Source organism: Hydra vulgaris, chromosome 09, assembly GCF_038396675.1.
Source record: "Hydra vulgaris chromosome 09, alternate assembly HydraT2T_AEP".
Taxonomy (NCBI): domain Eukaryota; kingdom Metazoa; phylum Cnidaria; class Hydrozoa; order Anthoathecata; family Hydridae; genus Hydra; species Hydra vulgaris.
In genome coordinates, this window is record NC_088928.1 from 24,514,817 (window position 1) to 24,537,583 (window position 22,767).

At 28.0% G+C, this 22,767-nt stretch overlaps 3 protein-coding genes across 3 annotated transcripts; all 3 read left to right on the forward strand.

Moving 5' to 3' along the window:
* Positions 1 to 2,591: 2,591 nt before the first annotated feature.
* On the forward strand, positions 2,592 to 3,655 carry LOC136085364 (uncharacterized). Its single transcript, XM_065806665.1, has 2 exons — positions 2,592 to 3,040; positions 3,178 to 3,655. Exons 1-2 carry the CDS (start codon positions 2,592 to 2,594, stop codon positions 3,653 to 3,655), a joined length of 927 nt encoding a protein of 308 aa, XP_065662737.1.
* A 325-nt stretch (positions 3,656 to 3,980) lies between these two features.
* On the forward strand, positions 3,981 to 4,811 carry LOC136085365 (zinc finger MYM-type protein 1-like). Its single transcript, XM_065806666.1, has one exon. It carries the CDS (start codon positions 3,981 to 3,983, stop codon positions 4,809 to 4,811), a length of 831 nt encoding a protein of 276 aa, XP_065662738.1.
* A 4,911-nt stretch (positions 4,812 to 9,722) lies between these two features.
* Positions 9,723 to 22,496, forward strand: LOC100199753 (zinc finger FYVE domain-containing protein 21). Its single transcript, XM_065805110.1, has 7 exons — positions 9,723 to 9,950; positions 14,028 to 14,078; positions 14,229 to 14,397; positions 20,939 to 21,002; positions 21,389 to 21,498; positions 21,606 to 21,733; positions 21,865 to 22,496. Exons 1-7 carry the CDS (start codon positions 9,810 to 9,812, stop codon positions 21,892 to 21,894), a joined length of 693 nt encoding a protein of 230 aa, XP_065661182.1. The 5' UTR covers positions 9,723 to 9,809; the 3' UTR covers positions 21,895 to 22,496.
* Positions 22,497 to 22,767: the final 271 nt, after the last annotated feature.

Sequence of the window (22,767 nt, forward strand, 5' to 3'; positions counted from 1 at the left end):
AGTAAGTTCTTTATATTGAGGTATTTTTTGTATAAATAGAGGCCCCGGTATACAATTGAAAATCTCGATAATTTTATTTTTTTTATGGGCAATGTAAAGTTTCCTGTTCCTCGTGTTATATATCTGTTGGCTTTGGTTTGAAAAAAGTAATTAGTCCGACAAGTCCGGGCTTAATTTGAGCATAAAAAAATATTTTGGTAGATGTTAATTTGATGCGTATTTAAAGCATTCAAGTTTTTATGTAAAGGATCGGTGTGAGTGAGTTTATTTTTTAATGTTAATCAATCTCGATGTATATTTCTGGTGAATATATAGCGAACTTAGTTTAGATTTGTACTTCCCCAGGCAATATTAGCATATGTTAGATAACTTTGTGTATAAGAAAAGTAGAGAATTTTTAGATTCTCCTGTGAAAATATAGGTAAATTATAAATAAATAAAAAAAAGGAAAATATAGAACTTTGTAAAGTATCCCAATACTTTTTAATATTTTTGTATTTAATATTTTTTTATGAGCTTTCCAAGAAATCGTTTTGTCAATTTAGTTTCAGTTCTTTCGATGTTTATGTTATCAATTTTTAGTAATGGTAGCATGCTTGGTATTTTGTTTTTTTGCTGTTTGGAATCAAACAAGATGTATTTTGTTTTTTCTGAATTTAAATATAATTTATTTACTTTAAACTAAATGTTTAGACTCTCAAGGTCATCGTTCACAGATTCAAAGAGATTTTCAATTGATGCTAATGAATAAAATGAATTTGTGTCATCAGCAAACATTATTGCATCGAGTTTTTTTAGTGATTGTGGAAGATCGTTTATATAAATTGAAAATAAAAGAGGACTAAGAATGGAACCTCGGGGAACTCCGCATTTTACTTTTTAGTAAATTTGAATATTTATTACTATTCGAAATAACGCATTGTTGTCTGTTGCACAGATAACTTTTAAACCAATCAAGACTAGTATTTTTTATTCCATATTTTTCGATTTTTTTAAAGTAAGATATCATGATTAATTGTATCGAATGCCTTGGATAGGTCTATAAAATTTCCTAACACAAATTACTTTTTATTAATTTGTCTGGTACAGTTCTAGTTTTAATTGATGATTTAAATATTTCGAAAACAGGTTTGCGTATCTCCAAAAAGACATTAACAACATTATTACTGCAAATGTAATCTATACCTGGAGACTTGTTTATTTTAAGAGAGTTTATTGCATTTTCGAGTACATCAATTTTTAGTTCTTTAAATATTAATTCGTTGTTGACAATAGTTAGATATGATAATATATTATTATGTTCTTTGCTGTCAAGAAATGGTTTCAAAACTAAACTAACAACAATGTATAAATTTAAAAAAGATTGTCTCAATAAATAGATAATAACATAAATAAATTAGATAAAACAAAAAACAAACAAGCAAAAAAAAAAAGAAAGAACTGAAAGGTTAAAATAATAATTAAAAAAAAATGCAATTAACGAAAATGATTATTGTGAGTAATTATTTAATTTTATTTTTGAATTTTCAGGGTAATTAAATTTAAGGTTAGTTGATTTAGTGTTTAAGATGATTTTATTGATCTATTTTAAAAGGAACACCTAAAACAAGATAAATCAAAATATGTGTGTAATAAACACTCTCACTAAAATCAATCTCACTATTATTGGTAAGAGTTTTCTTCCAGGTGATGTAATGACTTTGGTGGACAGGGCTGTTATGATGCGCTTTGATTCGATTGCTCATTTTCCTCTAGTCGTCTTTAATTCCACCATTCCAGCTGAGAAGACATCAATCTCCGGCTAATCCATGACATTTGCACTCTAATAGAGAGCAAGAAAAACGCAGAAGTGAACTTATTATTGAGCTGCAGACCAGAAAATCTCTTGATTTAGAGTCAGCGGCCAAAGATCATTTTTTACGCTATCGTTTTAAATATAAATTCAATAAAATGTTTAAAATAATAAAAATAAAAAAATTAATTTCACACCTGTATAATAAACTACCGATACCTGAATTACTCACAGGTGTTTCTTGTTAATTGTACCTTACACTTTCACTAGTAAGGAGAAAATCAGTGATATTCCCTCTTTAGCATTTCTTGAGTAATTTGACACATTATGGCTTATTACCCTTCTACCTAAATATTACGTACGAGTCTCTATATAATCATGCTTAACCTAGTAGTAGTGGCCACTCGTTACCAAATATTATATGAATAAACTTTTTTGAAGAAACTGTATAAACTCTGGTGTATAAGTACTGCCAGTGCCGTAACTAGGCAGGTGCAACAGGTGCACTTGCACAGGGCCCGTAGATTAGGCGGCCGTGAAATGGAACTTTAAACTGACAAAAAATTATTTGTTCTATTAATAAATACTTGTATTAATTTTTTTTTTAATTTTTTAAAGTTTTTTTTTCCTATTAAGTAGCACTGTATTGTATTTCAATACAGTGCTACTAAATTCTATACTGCAATTTAAAATTTCTATATTCATTTCCAATTCTAAATTGTAATATTTTGAAATTGAAAATATTGTTATAAATTTGCCATCTATTACACCAAACGTCAATATTATTCCACAAGAAATAATGCTAAATTACATTCACCCAAGTTCTTGGCCTGCTATTTCAAATAATGTAATATATTCCCTTGTCAAGCATGGTCCAGAACAAGGCAATAATGTAAACGTTAATACCATTATATCAGCAGACAATACAGGGCGAAAATTTACAAAGGATTGGTTTTATGTGAAACATATTAATGGAGAAATGGTTATAAGAAAATGGCTGTTATATTCTATTAATCAAAACGCAATATTTTGTTTCCCTTGTATTCTTTTTGGCCACAAATCTCATAATATTACAGACCCCCATAAAAGATTCAGTGATTGGCGACATCTTCATCCTGTTATTCCACAACATGAAAATTCATCTGATCACAGAAACAATTATGTAAAATGGAAAGTGATGGAAACAAATATAAGATCAGGGAACACACTCGATGATTATTTAATTAATTCAATAATGAAGAAAAAATGGTATGGCGTGAAATATTAAAAATTGTTGTAGATGCTATTCTATTCTGCGCCAAAAATAATATTGCTCTTAGAGGTTCAAATGAAAAAATTGGAGATCCAAATTGTGGAATTTTTTTAAATTTGATAGAATTTGCTAGCCATTATAATAGAACTTTAAAAGAACGTATTGAAGAACATAAAAAAGGTTCTGTTTCATATTTTTCACCCATTATTCAAAATGAAATAATAAAATTAATTGGTGATAAAACTAGAAACGAAATCATATCTAGAATTAAAAAATCAAAATACTACACAATTTTATTCGACTGCACTCCTGATATATCAAAGAAAGAACAAATGAGTCAGATGATACGATACGTCCATGTTGATTCTAATGGTAAGGTAATGATCGAAGAAAGCTTCATCGACTTCATTCACTCACATGAAAAAACAGGAGAAAGTTTAACGACCAAAATTTTAAATAAACTAGAAGGTGATAAACTGGATATTAATGATGCCAGAGGACAAGGATATGACAACGGTGCTAATATGGCAGGAAAATACAAAGGAGTCAGAGCGCGTATTTCGGAAATTAATAGTTTGGAAATTAATATTTATACCGTGTGCAGCTCATAACTTAAATTTAGCTGGTGTCCATGCTGGCTCTACATCACCAGAAATGATAACTTTTTTTGGTACTGTGCAAAGATTATTCAATTTTTTCTCGTCATCAACAACACGATGGGAAATTTTAATGAAGTCTTTAAAATTGACACTTAAAAGTTTTTCGGACACAAGATGGTCATCAAAAGCCAATGCAATAACATCACTAAGTTTACATCTATCAGAAGTAAAGAAAGGATTGGAATAGATTTCAAATGATTTATCAAATCCAGAAGCTGTATCAAATGCAAAAAGTTTATTTTTACTAATTAATTATAGATTTATCTGTACCCTTTCTATGTGGAATAAAATTCTACAATGCATTGACAGAACCAATAAGGCATTACAACGAAAAGATATATCGATAGACCATGCAGCAAAATTAATTGATGCACTACGTTGTACATTACAAGGACTACGAGAAGCAGATTTCGAACAAAATTCTCAGGAAGCAAAGAATTTAGCTGAAACAATGAATTTACAGGCTGGATTTCATGATAAATGCAAGAAAAAAGTTAAGAAAATGACAAATTATGAGGCAACAGATGAAGGAAGTAATATGACTCCAGAACATTTGTTCAAAATGCAAATTTACAAGATTTTTGATACTTTATTGTCTCAACTAGATTGGCGTTATGAGCAACTGCGAACTATCTGCAATGATTTTTCCTTTCTGTATGGTATGTCTTTGGAATCGACCAGCGTTTTGGATTTAAAAAAGTCGGCTGCAGATTTAGCAATTAAGTATAGCAAAGATTTAAATATGTACCAGTTCACCTGTGAGATACAAAGCTTTAAATTTGAAGCATCGACAATAATACCTAATATTAAAACTGCAACTCCAATAGATATTTTGCAAGCACTTCATGACTTTGGCTTAATTGAGTCTTATCCGAATATTAATATTGCTATCCGGATATTTCTCACTCTTCCAGTTACTACTGCGTCGTGTGAGAGAAGTTTTAGTAAATTGAAATTGATTAAAAATTATTTAAGATCTACTATAGGACAAGAAAGATTATCTAATCTTTCAATAATATCTATTGAATATAACATTGTTAAAGATATTAATTATGACGACGTTATAAATGAATTTGCGCAAATGAAAGCGAAAAAAGTGCAATTTTAATAAAGAAATTTTTAAAAATAAAAAATTAAAATACATTTTTTATTTACAATTTTTCCAAAAAAAATTAGGCTTAGGGGGCCGAAAAATGAAATTTTGCACAGGGCACTAGAAAAGCTAGTTACGGCGCTGAGTACTGCTTGATTATTTATGTAATGTCTGATTCATTCGCAATAGATTAATGGTTGTTAAATAAACTTTTCCTTGTAGAGAGCCGCGAAAGTTTCTCATTACTGCTTCTCTCACCATAATTGATAACTTTAGTTTTAATGATATAATCATCTCAAAAAAGATTTAAATATATTAAAAAGTTTATAAACCTTTATCTAAATCAATTATTGGTTAAGTAAACAAACTTATTGCAAATGTCATTGTAAAGTGTTGCACCTTTATACCATTGATAAATTCATTTGATCTCAATTATAGCATATCAAATGCATATATTATGATTAAATACATTTGATCATAACTTAACTTAATCCGAAAACCTCAAGAAACCAAACTGTGCAACAAAAGCATAAAGTATTTCATATGCCTATATGAGCACTTACATGGATTTTAATTGTTATTTTTTCATATTTATGTATTTAAAGTCATTACCAATTACAAAATAACGCATTTGTACAATGATGTCATAGAAGTAAGAAAACCTGTGGAGTTACCATGTTTGCGGATTAGCTATCGATACGTATTTTTCAAAATTATTCCAAAGTTTTTGTTAGCACTATTGCTCTCTAATTTATCAAGATAAAATTTCATTGATTGTATGTCCTGTAGTAATGTGTCGTCACTTTTTCTCTCATAAATTATGGTTGCTCTATGCTATTTATTCTTGAAATTGGCATAAGACTAAAACCAATATCTTTATCATCATCAGGTAAACAAAGTATGTATTAGTCTGACGGCAAGTTAAAGGTAAAGGCACATATTTTTGCAGTAATATATTTTTCAACATTTTGTTTTCTAAGTAAATAATCAATATAATAAAACAATAATAATATACAGGGCCTTCGAGAGCGCCAATGGCGCCCGGGTCAGAAATGGAGTACAGCACCCCTATTTCAAACCAAGAAATTAAAATTTTTTAGGTTTTATAAACGCAGCAATTATCTATTTCTGATACAGCACATTTACGTGTACTATTAATTGTCTGGATATTACATATTTTCACATTTATACAGATCGGAAGTTATTCGAAAAACACAAATCTTTTTAGAGGATAATTGGATAAAAGAACATAAATTAGTTGTATTTTACTTACGGTTTTGGCGTTGGAGTGTTTGCAACACTTACTGCTTCTAGTGTATTTGTATTCTTTTGTTTAAAAACTATTCAAATTGTCTTGTTTTTTTATTTTTTTAAATATTTTTATTTCAGCGAATTTGTTCCATTCATTACATTAACAAACGTCCACAATAGATCGTTACATCAATTCCCAAGGGACCCTCCGTTGTAAACTGACAGTTAGTATTTTTTTCGCCCTAACTTTGCAACAACAAAAAAAAAATTTTAATATGAAAAAAAAAATTTTAATTGCACCAGGAAGTCTTTACGGTTTTATCGCAGTGCACTTCATTACTAACTGATCTCGCAAAACTTGCCCAGAGATCACTTTGTACCACCGATCTCATGCTTTTGGAGCAGGCGTGCTATCAGTAGCTTAAATATATATATATATATATATATATATATATATATATATATATATATATATATATATATATATATATATATATATATATATATATATATATATATATATATATAAAATATCTTCAAAATTGTTTTTTAATTATCAAACTATTTTAAAAACCTTTTTAATAATCAATTATAAAAACAAAATAAAACTTATTATTTATCAATCAACTTATTTAACCAAATACTTTTTTAATTAACATCAACACTTATCTTAACCCTAAAGCAAAAGCCTCACTTCAACAAGTTTTACTAACGCATCGAGTTGAAATTTCGACATTTTTAGTAAAGATTTGAGCAAAAAGTGATTTTTTTCCTATTGGATTTAAAGTAGACATTCCGTCTTCTTTAAATCCGATGCTAAATACTTGATAACTGGTCGGGTCCTGGTAGAAGCAAAGCGGCTTATTTGCCTTAAAAAAGTCGACGCTGAAATTCTCTCTTTTGCTTCAACAAATCGAACGTGAAATCGTTAACAAATGTCTCATATGTTTCAACTTCTTCAACAACCGTGTTGCTTACCCAAGAACACATTACCTAACAAAGTTGTCAATGCTATCAGAGTCGACTGCTTCAAAGCGAAATTTTATCAGCTTTTATTATAACTACCATAGCGCATCATCTTCCGTAGTATTAAACATAAGCTAGCGTGGCTAACTATTCATGGGCTTACGGAATACGCCCGGCTCCATCTAATTCAACTACAGCTAAATCCTACATTTTTCGTAAAGAATAGTTTATAATTAAGGATAAAAATAGAATTTAAGATTAAAAATTTTTTTTATGGGCATTTTTATTCCGATTACTAAAGTTTCAACCTCGAATACAAAAAACAAGCAGATTTCTTAGTGTCTGTCATTAAAATAGTTTTTATTTATTAAAAAAAAAAAAGTACTAACGGGTCCGAAGCCCCTTTAAGCCTGGCGACCGGGTCAATTTGCCCCTTTGCCCTTCTCGAATTTTCCCCCTTTGCCTTTCCCGCTGTTTTAACACTTTAAAGAGACAGTGTTGTCATATGAAAACAAATAAAATAAGCTTATTTTAATATTTTTTTATTTGTTGTCATATAGCTCATTAAAGAGTTTAACACTAGCATAGAGTATAGACACAAACGAATTATATTTTTTAATATATGGTAGCGCTTTTATAAATTTTTATTCTTCTTCTGGCGCCCCTAATATCTAGGCTCCCAGGATCCGTTTTGTTTTTTTCTTATTACACATTTATTATAACTGACATCAAATTAGCAAATTTGTCAACATGAATGTTCTTTCAAAATTCTTTCTTTTTGTATTACCATTACCATTAATTTCTTCCTCGCCTTAAAGAAAAATAGTTTTACTATCGTAGATGATTTTTTAGCATTGAAAATTCCGGAAATATTTTTTCATAAAAACCCTATAGAGTTCCGTTAAACCATGGAAGTATTAGAGATTTTCAGACTATTTCAAAGTAATAAAAACAAAATAATAAAAAAATAATTTTTGGACCTTTTTTTTTAATTAATGATTTAAGAAATAATACAAGAAATCGTTTTTAAAAATAAAATACCAAAACAATAAGCTTGTTTAATATAATACCCAGTGGCGGATTGAGGTTTAGCGTCGTTAAGCGTGGCGGGGGGGGGGAGTATTATTATAGATATTTATAATTAGCCTTTTTTCCAATTAATAACTTATCTTTTTTTAAAAAATGTTGGTTGGTTCCCTATTGCATAACGGGGTTTAATTCATATTAAACAACACGAATGCATACTTTTTTTTAACCCAAATTGAATTGTAATCGTAAAATGCTGCATAAGGCACCAACGAAGCAACGTCAAGAAATTCCGATAATATAAAAAGTTTGCATTATTAAAAAGCAACATCGCCATATTGCTTTACTACAGTTTTCAGCCTTAAAAATACATAACGCGTTTAATATCAAGTGCTCCTCCTAGTCTATATAAAGGGGCGCTTATTATATTAATACTTTACGTTACTAATACGTTAATTAATTGTTTTTTAAACTCTTTTTCCCTCGTGGAATTATGATAAGTTTGCCTCCATGGACATGCGAATTTTTTAACAACAAGCAAATATAAAAAAAATATTTGATGAATTATTTTTATAGAGATTGTTATTAGCCTCTATAAAAGTGTTATTTAAAAATCTGTTAACAATGATATTAGTAACCTCTACAAAAGTATTATTCAAAAATCTCTTAACAATGATATTATTTGATATAACCTTTGATGATATAACCTTTATAAAACGATACTTTATAAAACGATGATATAGCCTTTATAAAATGATATAACCTTTATAAAAGTACTATTCAAAAATCTCTAAACAATGATATTATTAATAATAACAATCTCTGTAAAAATAATTCTAATAATTAAAATTTTATTATTTAATAAAAACTTATTATTATGACATAATAATAACATAAGCATAGATTTTAAAAAATTTAATAAAAATTAAGAATTATAACCGTTATTATTTTCTTTTTTCTTTCTTTTTTTGTTGTTGTAGGGAAATAACTAGTTTATTGCAATCTATCTATTTAACGATATGTACTGACAATATGAATATAAATATTTTTTGTTTGCACTGATATAAGCTATATCTGTTCAAAAAAGTATAATCTTAAGTACTCTTTTTTGTTAAAATAATCCTAAAAGTCCAAAAACGTATATAAATATATATGATTTGGTATGAAGGTTATGGCTTTTGTATAAATATGTGAACATTTAATTGGTGAAATGAATGATTTTTTAAATCTTTTACTTTTAATTAAATTATTATGTTATTTTTTTAATAAAATTATTTTTTTTTTAATTTATTTCACTGTGTAACACTCTTCTGCTAAGTTTTTCAATGTGTTATCTTTTTAAATTTTTACATTAAAATCATAAAAGACCAGTTAAAAATGAAAAGTGTAACTGCTATACATGAATATAGTAATTTTGCACAAGTTTATTTACTGCAAAAAAATACTTGTAATTATGTTTACTTAAAATTTTGTTGAAAAAAAGTAATTGTAATTTCTGAAACTACTTTACTGAAATCCCAAAGTAAATAATTGGCTAATTCACCTAGTATTTACCACCCTTCGTGTGTATTCTGTTGAATTTTTTTTGTGTAAAAACAACAGTTACTGTTTGTTTTACTTTTACAGTTATTATTATATTTTGGTTATTTTCTTCTGAAATATTATTAATGAATTTAATGCTATAGATTAGCAAGTATGGAGTTAAAATGTAAACAATTTGAAGAGATTTTAATCTGATCTTTAATACTGAAGTAAGCAGCATATTATTTTATGGCTAGCTATCCATCTACACTGTTAACTAGTGGCAAGAAACTTGTAAGTTCAAAAAGTGGTCTTCGTATGTTATGTGTAAATGATGCAGAAAAATCAGCATTTGAAATTAATGAACCAAATTGGCAGGTGGATTGTGAGGTATTTTTTAATTTAGCATCAATTTTTTTTAATTTTCAACTTTATTATTTATTAACAATTTTTCAAAAGCACATAGGACACCCATAAATATATAAGGGAAATTATATTTCAATGTAGTTTAGTACCATCATGAGAGCTTCAAATAAGTACAAAAAAACAACAATTCATGATAAAATTATTTCTTTTTAAAAAATTCCAGGAACCATCTTTTCAACCTATAAACATAATTTGTTTTAAATTATTGTTTATTATAGTAATTTGAAGTAATAATTGCCAGCTATGCTTAAATATTATGTTTAATTTAGTGTAAATTTGATTGTCGAAAAGAGTGAACATTTGAAATATCAAGTTTTTAAGATTGCAATTATTAAATACTTATCTTTTTTGTAAATATAGGTTTTGAAAATTTCCATGAAAATGTTTTGTGTATTTATCTTTAATGTAAATTAAAAAGCAAATGCACAAAATATTTCAACATTTAATAGGTCACTGATATAAAAGAAGCATAATTATTATATCATCATATTTTTTAAAATTTAAGTTTTTTTGAACCACCAAGGGTAATAATTTATACTAGCTGTCCAGACCCGTAATATACTGGTCTTTGTAAGTCCACTCTACACTGACTATTTCTATACTTATTCCTTCTTCAATATTTTTTAGTAAGCATTATAAAAACTATACATATTGTCTACCTTTTAAAGTTATGGATAAAAAAATAATTTATAACATATTTAACTTTAAAAAGTTTTAAATGCTTCGGTTATCAATACCCAAAGCAAGTATTCTAAATAATATTTAGAATACCCGCTTGAAACCTGTTGATTAATTACAATTGGTAGAAAAAGTTTAAAAAACATTTGGAACTAGACTTAAATATTTGTGAAATAATGAACTTACCATGACACGTATAATATAGTTTATAGTAATTATATTCCACATTGATTATCTCTATACTTATTCTTTATATAGTCATTTTATTTCAATAATTTTTAGTAAGTGGTAAAAAATAAAAATCTGTTGAATCTTTGTTTTAGGGTAACAATTAATATTCAGCACTTTAAAACTTTTTATTGTAAAATTGTAAACTTCTTTTAAAAAACACAGGTACAAACATATTTTTTTATTTATAAAGTTTCTTTTAGGTTTTTATTAAATTTTTTTCCAGACCATGTGCAGCTTATTAGAACTCTTGCCCTGTTAATTAATTTTGAAGAAAAAAAAGTTTAAATGTAAATTCTTTTTTCTCATAAGTAAATGAGTTGTCTCTTTAATGTGTTTTAAGCGTGCAGACTTGACTAATTACCTAAGAACAATAATATCATTTATTGACATGTGCACAAAAGAACTTTAATATCATTATCATGACATGTGCACAAAAAAATTCTACCGCTGTCAGTGGTTTACCCTTTGCTTTTTTCACAGTTGCCCGCGAGATGACTGAAATACTTTTTTTTTTTTTACTTGAGTTGTCCATTATGATAATCAGTATAATAATTTCTTTTTGCTCTTTTTTCTTGGGTAAAAATGTTGAAGAAAAAAATGTAAATCTTAGTATTGAAATATTACTTAATATTTTATTAGAATAAAAAGATATAAATTAACTTTAGTTACAAAGAGATATCGATAAAGAAATAAATTTAAATACAACTTTTAAAGGTCAATATGAAATATTTTAACAGAAGTAGTCTTTCATTGCTTTGGGGCTGATTGCTTTTTTTTATCCATGGTCTTTTTTTTTTTTGCGATATACCCGATTCAATCCCAAATTTTAACTTGAGAAGCAAATGCTCAATTGATTGTTGAGGATCAAATTTTTCTTGGGCTATCAATATATATTCTAAGAACTGAGTAATTCCTTATGTAAATTAGCTCTATGGCTCCCTTTTACATTTTTCAATGCGCTAAAGCCACTCTCTGCATCTGCTGAACTATAGCTATGACAAAGAAAGATATCAATTATCGAAAAAAGGTTTAAAAACTTTTTAGGGTTTAATATTCCACCAAGATTTTTGTGGAAATTTTTTTGTGTTGTTCACGACCCAGCCTATCATGTTTTCTTTCAAAAAAATCCACTCTGGTAAAATAGCACCAGGGTCAACACTTTTGCATATTAGTTGATTGTTGACAGCTTTATTACTAACTAGTGCCTTGATACTGGTGTTAAAAACATCTGTTGCGCATATTTTTTTATTGTAATTTTGGAAAAATTGGTCAGCTTTCCAATTCTTAGTGTGAAGTAAATTCTCTACATCATCAAACACAGTTGGGAAATCAGTACATCGGCTTTGAAAATTGGCCTTCATTGTTTTAATAATGGATACGCAAATATTTTGAGAAATACGCCTATCATCAACTTTGTAGGAAGTTATAAGTTTTTTCCAAAGAAATCCAGATTCTGCGTCATTTTGAAATATTTCCAAATTGGCTATTGATTGCCTTAATGCAGACTTCACTTCAAAGACAGCGACATTACTTTTTTGTGTAACCTTAAAAAGATAATTTAAAACAATTATAAAAAGATAAGTTGAAATAACTAATAAGTAATAATAAGTAACTATATTTCTATTTAAGTTAATCAAGTTTAACTTACTTTGGAAAATATTGACATACATGACATACATCAAGAAGAAAAACAGTGGATGACCAAAAAGTTGTATCTTCAAGTTTCTTTTTGAAGTAAGATGCTTTTGACTTCTGAGCTGCATTATAACTATGCTCAACAAAGATTGTGGAGTAAGCATCAATGTGAGCATCTTTATTGTTGAACATGTTCTCCAAGACATTTGCCATGTGTGATATCCACCGCATTCTGTTTACTCGGATCACACTAGCTTTTGCTAAATAAAGAAAGCAACGTTCATTTAAAACTTTTTTTAAACTTTATAAGAATAATATAATAACTAATAATAATGCTTTAAATGCAATGAAGATGTTAATACAAATGATTAAAATAGAGATTAAGTGTTTTAAAAATAACTTTTATTAAAACAAATTTATTTAAAAAAATATTTTTGCAAAGTTGGAAAAAAAACTTTACTTTTTATACATAAAGTTTCTAATGCATTTCGATAAACTGCTGAAATTACAGCAGATGTATGATGAAATATCAATAGCTGCTCACAGAATTTAGAAATTGCAGCCAGTGCAAGTAAAGCTTTTCAGCTGTCCTTCATTTCAAGTTCAAAACAAAGCGAGCCCATCATACAATTGTTACATAGAGTTTTCATCTGTCTTTGTAAACCTGTATGTTTACCAGTCAATAGGCTTGCTCCATTAGTAGCAATTCCAACCATAAGTTCCAATCATTAAAGGATACTTGATCATACTTATTATTATTTGATGTATTCTTAAATTCTTTGATGTATTCGTAAATTCTTCATCACTTTGTTATGCAATTAATGGAAAACTATATTTCTGTTTTTTAGCTATAGTGTTACTAGACCAAATGCAGAGCAGTTACATGAACTTGTTTTAAAACTCTTACGACTGAATTAAAATGGGAACCACCAGTTTCAGTACTTGGAGCTGCTGGCTTTGATAACTTAAAATACGATTGTATTATTTTAAAGGAACAACAAAAACAACCAAACATTGATAATGACATTAGTTCAGTGTTTTCTGAGGAAGACAAATCAGTGGAAATCTTTAGGGATGAAGAGTTTGATACAGAAAGTAATGATAATGATGATATTAGATCACCGTTTGGTCAAGAAGAAGAATCTGTGGAAATCTCTTAATTTGAAAACACTGGTAGTGACTATCAGTGTTTTAGACTTTATTTTCATTTAATATTGTCAAGTGAAATAATCAAAAATTAACTTTTTTTTAATAAACCGACAATAAATAATTATTAACAGATATTTGTGTAATAAAAAGTTTGAAAGTTTGTTTAAATATCTTTGCACGATAAAAAGTCACTGCTTTCAAAAAAATAATATGCTGATGTTTTTGACCACATCTAGAGTGAAAAACAGATTTTCTGACATCCTGGAAGCATTGTTAAGAAAGTTTATAAATTGTTATATTTATTGAATGCTATTGATTGTTTGTATTTTTTTTTTTTTTTTACTATAGCAACCAGTATGCAATAAGTGCAGCAAAAAGTTTACATTCAAAATCAGAAGGGTAATTTTAAGCTACCTTAGGTTCAAAATTTATTTGCAATATTAAATTAGATTTAATATACTGTATATAATATATTATATATGATTTATATTATGTATTTTAGTTTAAAATTTACCTTGTTTGTATTTTTATATTTTTATTGTTTTTTAGCACCATTGCAGAAGATGTGGAAAAATATTTTGTAGTGATTGCTGCAAAAATAAGTTCGCTTTACCAAGACTTTCTTTTGTTGATCCACAACTAGTTTGTACTGACTGCCTCCATGTGGCAAAAAAAGAAGTTAGTCTTTATGAAAACTTAGTTCCAATACTAACAAAAGGTAAAGCCCATTTAAATGTGGCTGCAATGTATGTTTATATGTATGTATGTGTGTATGTATGTGTGTATTTAAAACCCAGATTTAAACTTATGTCAAGTTCAGCAATTGATAGAGTAAAATAAATAAGTAAAAATATTTATATTATGACATCTACCACCTGCTTAATACTAGACTGTTGATTTTTGCATTTTAATTAGAAAATATTTTATTAAAAAGTTTACAATGAAAACTATGCATGGCAGAGGTTGCAAAATTGCATTAGAAGATCTGCTCCAGGTATGGCAACAGTATTCTATACAAGAACAGATTAAAAATTTGTAGAGATAAAGACTAGAATCTGCAGTAAGAAAGTGGCAAGCACAATAAAGAGATGCAACCTTAGCAGATGCTAATTATGCAATGGATTTGTTATATGGTTTCCAAGAAATATCGGAATTAAGAGATAATCCAAGGAGATTAAGGATAGATGACTCATTGAGTACATTACCGTTCATAAATATTGGAACATCTAGATTGTAGTGATAATGATTAGCTGAAAAAATTGAGTTTTATCTGAGTTAAAGTTCATATGCCACTGAGAGCCCCATGCTCTAACAGAAGTGAGATTCTTTCAAGCCTCCAAATAATCAGAGAGTTTTGGCTTCTTATCAAGACAAGAATAAATGGTAGTATCATCAGTGAACAATGCCAACTTAGATGTAAGAATTTCTGGGAGCTTGTTAATGTAAATTAAAAAAGGATGGGGCCAAAGGTAGAACCTTGAGGGGTACCTGAAGTTTCAGGATATGAAGAAGAGTGCTGTCCATTGAGGACAACTTTTACACTACTATTGGTAAAGAAGGGTTCAATAGTATTTAAGATGTCACCTGATACACAGTAAGAAGAGAGCTTATGGAGAAGACCAACCATGCCAAACTTTATCAAAGGCTTTAGAAATGTCAAGAGCAATAGCCTTAACTTCTCCACATCTATATAATGCACAATAAAACCCATCTGTTATAACCGTTAACAAATCAGTAGTAGAGCAAGAAGATCGAAATTCTTATTGATGATCAGAAAGTAAGGTATTAGAATTAAGATGAGAGATTAAATGTTTATTAATTAAAGACTCAAAAACCTTGCTAATGATAGGAAGAAGATTAATGGGATGGTAGTTAGACAAGTCAGATCACTCTCCAGAATTTTTGAAAATAGGGATAACAGAGGCCGCTTTTCAGCAGGTCGGAAAACAAGACTGATAAGCACTTGTTAAATAGTTTTGAAAGTATAGACGACAGCTCCAGAGAACACTTCTACAAAACTATAACAGCTATGTTGTCCAGACCATAAGCTGTAGAAGAGTCTAAGCAGGAAATCACTTTGGATACAGAAGCTGGAGTGATACAAATGTCAAACAATGGATCAACCTTTTTTTCAACTATATAAGGTAGGATGTGATTAGTGGAATCAAGAGATGAGGTTGTAAAGTTCTTAGCAAACAATTCAGCTTTGTCTTTATGTAAGGTAACAAACTCTGAACTATCCAAGAAAGGAGAAATGATAGATTTAACCTTATTATAGACACTGCTAAAGATTCTCCAGAAGTCTCTGGATTCTAATTTTTGAGATGAAGTTACAAGATTTTGTGACCTGAGAATAGCAAGCTTTGGTATTAGATAAAACCTTTTTTTCAGCAATAGTAAACAGATGTCTGTTTTCTGGAGAATTATTTAGGTGTTGCTATAGAAGTAATGGTTGCAATTGGATATTGCAGCAGCATAATGAAAAACACGGAGATGACTGAGGCTTAACTTGGAATTGTCGAGAGGGAATAAAAGATTTCATGCCAGCAGAATCCAAGAAGTTACTTAAGAAGCACATTTGTCAGCAGGAAGGCGAAAGATTTTTACCCAAGATTCATCACAAAGAAAATCACGGAAAGAGTCCCAGTCAGCTTTAAGGTAGTTGTAAGAGATGATAGGGGGATTCTGATGATAAAGAAGAATGAGATAATAGTTTTAGAGAGATCTAACTGTGATCAGAAGCACCTTAGGGTGAATGTGGAGAATCTGAGCATTGACTAAAGATTAGAGAAGGTAAATGATTCAGGTTGTCTGATAAGCGACTTTTTGTGTTAGAGAGCTTGAAAAAAAGACACTGACACTGGATCGAAACCATTTAGTGTAATGAGCATTAAAATCACCAACAACAACGATTTTGGCTGAAGGATAAAGAAAAAGGGCTCGGTCAATATCAGAAATAACATCGAAAAGAGTGCAGGCTTGAGATAAAAGAGAGCAATATAGAACAAAGAAAAAGGTGATATAGTGAAAGCATTAAATAAGCATTGTGATAAGCATTAAAGTCACCAACAACAACGATATTGACTGAAGAATAAAGATAGAGAGTACTTGGTCAATTTGATCAGAAATAACATCAAAAAGAGTGCAGACTTGAGATGAAGGAGAGCAATATAGAAGAAAGAAAAAGGCGATAGAATGAAGTGGTGCTAAACAAAAGCACCTAAAAGAATAGCCTATGGATTCTGTTTTTAACAATATAAACAATGTTTTTATTTTTATTTTTTTTAATAAAATGTTTTTGTTTCTTGATAAATGGGTGAATTCTTACTAATGTAAGTTCCCAGGCCAAGCATGTGGTCGAGTCTTAATGAATTAAAGGAAAATAACGGTCAACACTAGTATCACAAGATGAGACAGCTGAAATCAAATCACAGGAGCAGGTCCGATGAAATTAGCAAGAGATAAGACTCAACAGAAGAAAAATTACTTCCAAGACCATGATTATTAGTGCATGATAGATTTAGAGAACTTGTTGACGACGATCATTTTTTGTGTTTTATATTTTTTTATACTTTAGTCATTTTTTAAACTAGTTAAAGAACTTTGCTCAAAGCACATATTGTACTCAGTACATTATCTAATAGTCCAAGCAGTTTACTCATTTCTATTAATAAACCTTAAGCCATAACAAAAAGCTCCAAATGTGGCCTCGGTAATGCACACCAAAATGGCTGATAACTTCATTGAAAATGTTTTGAAAAGCTTTGAAATTTTTTTATGTTTTAATTCATAACACAACTGCATTATTTTACCAATTCAAATCTAAAGTAGCATGTCAAACTTTTTTTTTTTTTTCCTAATATTTTCTGTTTACTCAAAACAGGCCGAAATTAATCTAGTCTTTGTTCTTATATATATATATATATATATATATATATATATATATATATATATATATATATATATATATATATATATATATATATATATATATATATATATGTATATATATATACATATATATATACATATATGCATATATATGTATATATACATATTTACATATATGTATATACATATATACACATACATGCATACATACATACATACATACATACATACATACATATATACATACATACATACATACATACATACATACATACATACATACATACATACATACATATGTATGTATATATATATATGTATATATATATATGCATACATACATATACATACATTCATACATGCATGCATGCATACATACATACATACATACATGCATGCATGCATACATACATACATACAGTAGTCAACCATCACATTGGGAACAGCTGTAATTTTTTGTAAATATTGTATAAAAATGAATTTTTAGACAAAGAGAAATATAATAGTACAATTTAAAGCTTGTTTTTTTATTTATAAAGTTATACTTGATAAAAAATAAACAAAGAAAATTAAACATTTTGAATATTTATTGGTTATTACAATAAATGATATAAAGTATATACAAAGTATTAATATTTTGTAAAACTGCCTTTATTTGCAATAACTGCTTCAATGGCGTCGTAGCATGCTTGCAGTTGATTTTTTTATAGTTTCTGTCAACTCTGGGTTATTGTGCCAGATCCTAATAATCTCTTTCATAAGGTCTTGCTTGTTAGTAAGAATTTTTTTTCCAATCTCTTGCTTTACTATATCCCAAATGTTTTCTATGGTATGAAGATCAGGTAAGTTGCCTGGCCATGGCAAAACATTAACTTTTTTCTGTTTTAAATAGCCATAACACTTTTTTACTGTGTGGGAAGTTGCACCATCTTGCATAAATATAAGATTTTTGACATTTTTTGACTTTTTTTGAATTTTTTGACATTTTTAGACCAATCTGCCATTTGGAGAAGCATCTAATTCTTCAGAACTTTTTTATACTGGTTCTACCTCATTGTCCCAACCACTTTGTAGAGACACCCTGCTCCTTGCCCACAAATGACAGATTAAGATCATCATTGAAGCTGTATGTTTCCACAATGCCGTCAGCATGAAACTTTTTGTTTGTTCTACAACGAACAAAAGCAGCTTTGTCCATCATTACGTGAAAGGTTGACTCACCTGAGAAGCAAATCTAAATTAATGCTTAACTAAGTTATAATTTTGTAAAATATTTTAAAATAATTTACGAATATAAATGCGAATAAAAATACTTTTTCCCAATCCTCAACAGACCAGTGACAATAGTTTCAAGCCAACTCCAGTCTTTTTTTTTCATGAGTGAAGTTAGTTTTGGTTTCTTGGCTGGACGGCGACACATCAATCCCTCTTTTTTCAGCCTTCTGCAAATGGTCTGGTCTGATACAACAATACCTACAAGGTATTGTTGTATCAGACCAGACCATTTGCAGAAGGCTGAAAAAAGAGGCACAAAACATATTGGATAAGCTTAGCCAATAAGTTTTGTGCCTTTTTTCTGTTTTCCAAGCACATACTTCAGGTTTGGTGAGAAACTTTTATATATATATATATATATATATATATATATATATATATATATATATATATATATATATATATATATATGTATATATGTATATATGTATATATATATATATATATATATATATATATATATATATATATATATATATATATATATATATATATATATATATATATATAGATCTATAGTTTGTTGTCTTTGGGAAGAGCGGAAGGAAAAAAGTGATTCTTACGCCAACACATATGTCACTTTTAATTACTTTTGGCTTTCGTCCAACATTTGCATGTTGGACGAAAGTAAAAACCATTAATTTAATTACAAATAAATCGTTTTTGAAAAAAACCACAAAAACGCAAATTTAATTGACCAGAATGTTTTAAAAACATTCTGAATGTTTTTAACAATATAAACAATGTTTTTATTTTTATTTTTTTTAATAAAATGTTTTTATTTTTAATTTTTTTAATAAAATGTTTTTATTTTTATTTATTTTTACTGTAAATCATGCGCGGAGTGTTGCTACATCGACTATCTTATAGCCTGACTCGCAAGGGAGTGCTGCTACATCGACTGACAAATAGCCTGACCCGCAAAGGAGTGCTGCTACATCTACTATCTTTATCAATTTAAAAAAAAAAAAATTCCGGTTTTGCATTTTAATTTTTACTTTTTGTCAACAAAATATGGAATAAACTTTCGGACAACATCTACGGGTTGCATATATATATATATATATATATATATATATATATATATATATATATATATATATATATATATATATATATATATATGTATATACATATATGCATATAGTTCTATAGTTTGTTGCATTTGGGAAGCACGGAGGGAAAAAAATGATTCTTACGCCAACACATACGCCACTTTTAATTACTTTTGACTTTCGTCCAACATTTGCGTGTTGGACAAAAGTCAAAACCATTAATTTAATTACAAATTAATCTTTTTTTAAAAAAACCACAAAAACGCAAATTTAATTGACCAGAATGTTTTTAAAAACATTCTGAATGTTATTAAAATATTCTGAATGTTTTTAACAATAAAAATGTTTTTATTTTTAATTTTTTTAATAAAATGTTTTTATTTTAATTTTTTTTACTGTAAATCATGCGCGGGGTGTTGCTACATCGACTATCTTATAGCCTGACCCGCAAGTGAGTGCTGCTACACCGACTGACAAATAGCCTGAATCGCAAGGGAGTGCTGCTACATCGACTGAGGGTTTGGTTGGGGCAGGCAGTATATCAATTAATAAAAAAAAAAATTCTGGTCTTGCATTTTAATTTTTACTTTTTGTTAACAAAATATGGAAAAAACTTTCGGACAACATATAAGAGTTCTATATATATATATATATATATATTGTTTCTTCTGTTTCTCAACTTGTTTCTCCGCGCAGCGGCCTTGTTCGTCAAGGTTAGTGTTTCAGAGTTATAGAATTGAGAGAGGGTTATAACCACTATTAAGTAGCCTCCTCATCTGTAGTGGCCTTCTTGGCCTTGAGAAGGTGAATAACAACAACAACAACAAATATATATATATATATATACACGCACTATATAGTTTCTCTCTCTCCATATATGTATATATAAAATATATATGCATGATATAGTTTCTATTCAATTAAAATAAGTTTTTGTTATTTAAAGATTTTTTTGTTGGTTTTAATACTTTATTTTAAATTTTTATGTAATTTTTTAAGTTTAATTTACATAATAGTGACATTTTATTCAATCTTTAGGCGCAGAGTTTATTGCAAAGGAAAATCAGTCTGTGTTTTGTAAGCTCGACATTAAATCGTTGAGGTTAAGCTTCATTACTTGAAATGTTTGTAATAAAATAAATAATGTATTAAAATAAAAAATGCCTTTATCAAGTTTTATTCATTATTCAATTTATGTTATACTTATTTATAATTCTAGTAAATTAGTAATATTATAATTAGTTATTTTGTATACAGTTGTTTTAGCACTTATATTAGAACCACTTTTTGAAAATTTCTTTTTTAAGAATTTATCTCATCAAAATGTTACTAGAAAACTGTGAAGAATATTTTAACTTGTTATAGTGCATGGTAATGGAAAAAGAAGTTTGGATACTAGTATTCGAAATATCTTGAGTAGTCTAAAAGTTTGAATATTCTAGTGTTTATAAATGTTTGAACAAAGTACATGGTTGAAATTTTTTTTAGAGAATTGATCTTTAATTGTTTATCACCAAATGGATATTTAGAAGGAGTTTTGTTGCGAGAGATTCAATCATTCCAGTGTTTAACTGATCCAATGGAGCAAAATGTTGATGGTAATTTTTTAGTCCAATTTTTTAAAAAAAGTTTTATGCAATAGCAATTGTGAAATATATTTAAAAGGTTCTATACAATTGCAATTGTGAAATGTTTAACAAATTAGGTGTTGGGCTTGTTGGAGTCAATATAAAATACAAATCAGGAGCAGAACTCAAAACTCTAAAGCTGATGGTTCCAAATAGCATTGTCAATCGCAAAGATGCTGTCACTTTTTTGCTTACGCTTCAGAAGGTAAATTTTTATATAAACATTTGAATATAATATTATTTTAAATAGATATATGAACTTGTCTTAAATCTATTCAAAAATAACACAGGTTTATTTAATGTATTTTACTCCTCAATGTTTTGTTTTTCATTCAGGTTGTTCGACTCATTTTTGATTCCAGTTAATCTTGTTTAATATATTTTTAATTATTCGTTGATTGAAAATTGATTTAAATACTAAATATAATTTCGGTAATAAAAATATTCATTTAAGGTAGCAATGAAACATGTTTCAATTGCATTTATTAATGATAAAGATATATATTTTTTTCATGCATTTTTTTTTTTTTTTTATTGAAGAATAAATAATATGCTTACAATATAATATAATGTTTATCATGTCGTTTTTATGTAATTTTATATAATAAAATATTTTTAAATATCACGTTAAAAATTTCATTTTTTTTTTTTATGTGCGTGTTTAAGAGAAAGCGTGTACATCTGGAGTTTTTAGTTGTTTTCTTGTCGTTTGGAGCTAATTATTGCTTTCTTTTTTTTAATTACAAAATTGTTATTTAAAATTAAAAGTTTTGGGGAAAACATGGGTGCAAACCATATCATTAAAACATCGTATAACAATAATATTTTATTTTTTAAACATTTTTATTAACCGGTATATATATTTTTTTTATTATTATTTCTTTTATATGAAACTTATTTTAAATGTTACTTAGTTTTAAATGTACTAATGTTTACATGCAAATAAATTTTTTATTTAATCTTAAAAACCCACGTCTTTTTAAGAACGGCATTTAAAGAATTAAGAACGTGTCGGCATTTAAAAATTTAAGTTAAAATGTAAAAATTATTTTTAAGTTATTAAAAGTTTAAGTTAAAACGTAAATATTAAAAATGTACAGTCAAGGCCAAAAAAACTGGCAAAGAAATTTTTTTTTTTTAATTTACAAACTCTTAAGTAAATTTAAAAAAAAACATTTAATGAATGATTTTAAGGTATCGATATCTACAAAAATCATGCTTAAACAAGTATCATCATTA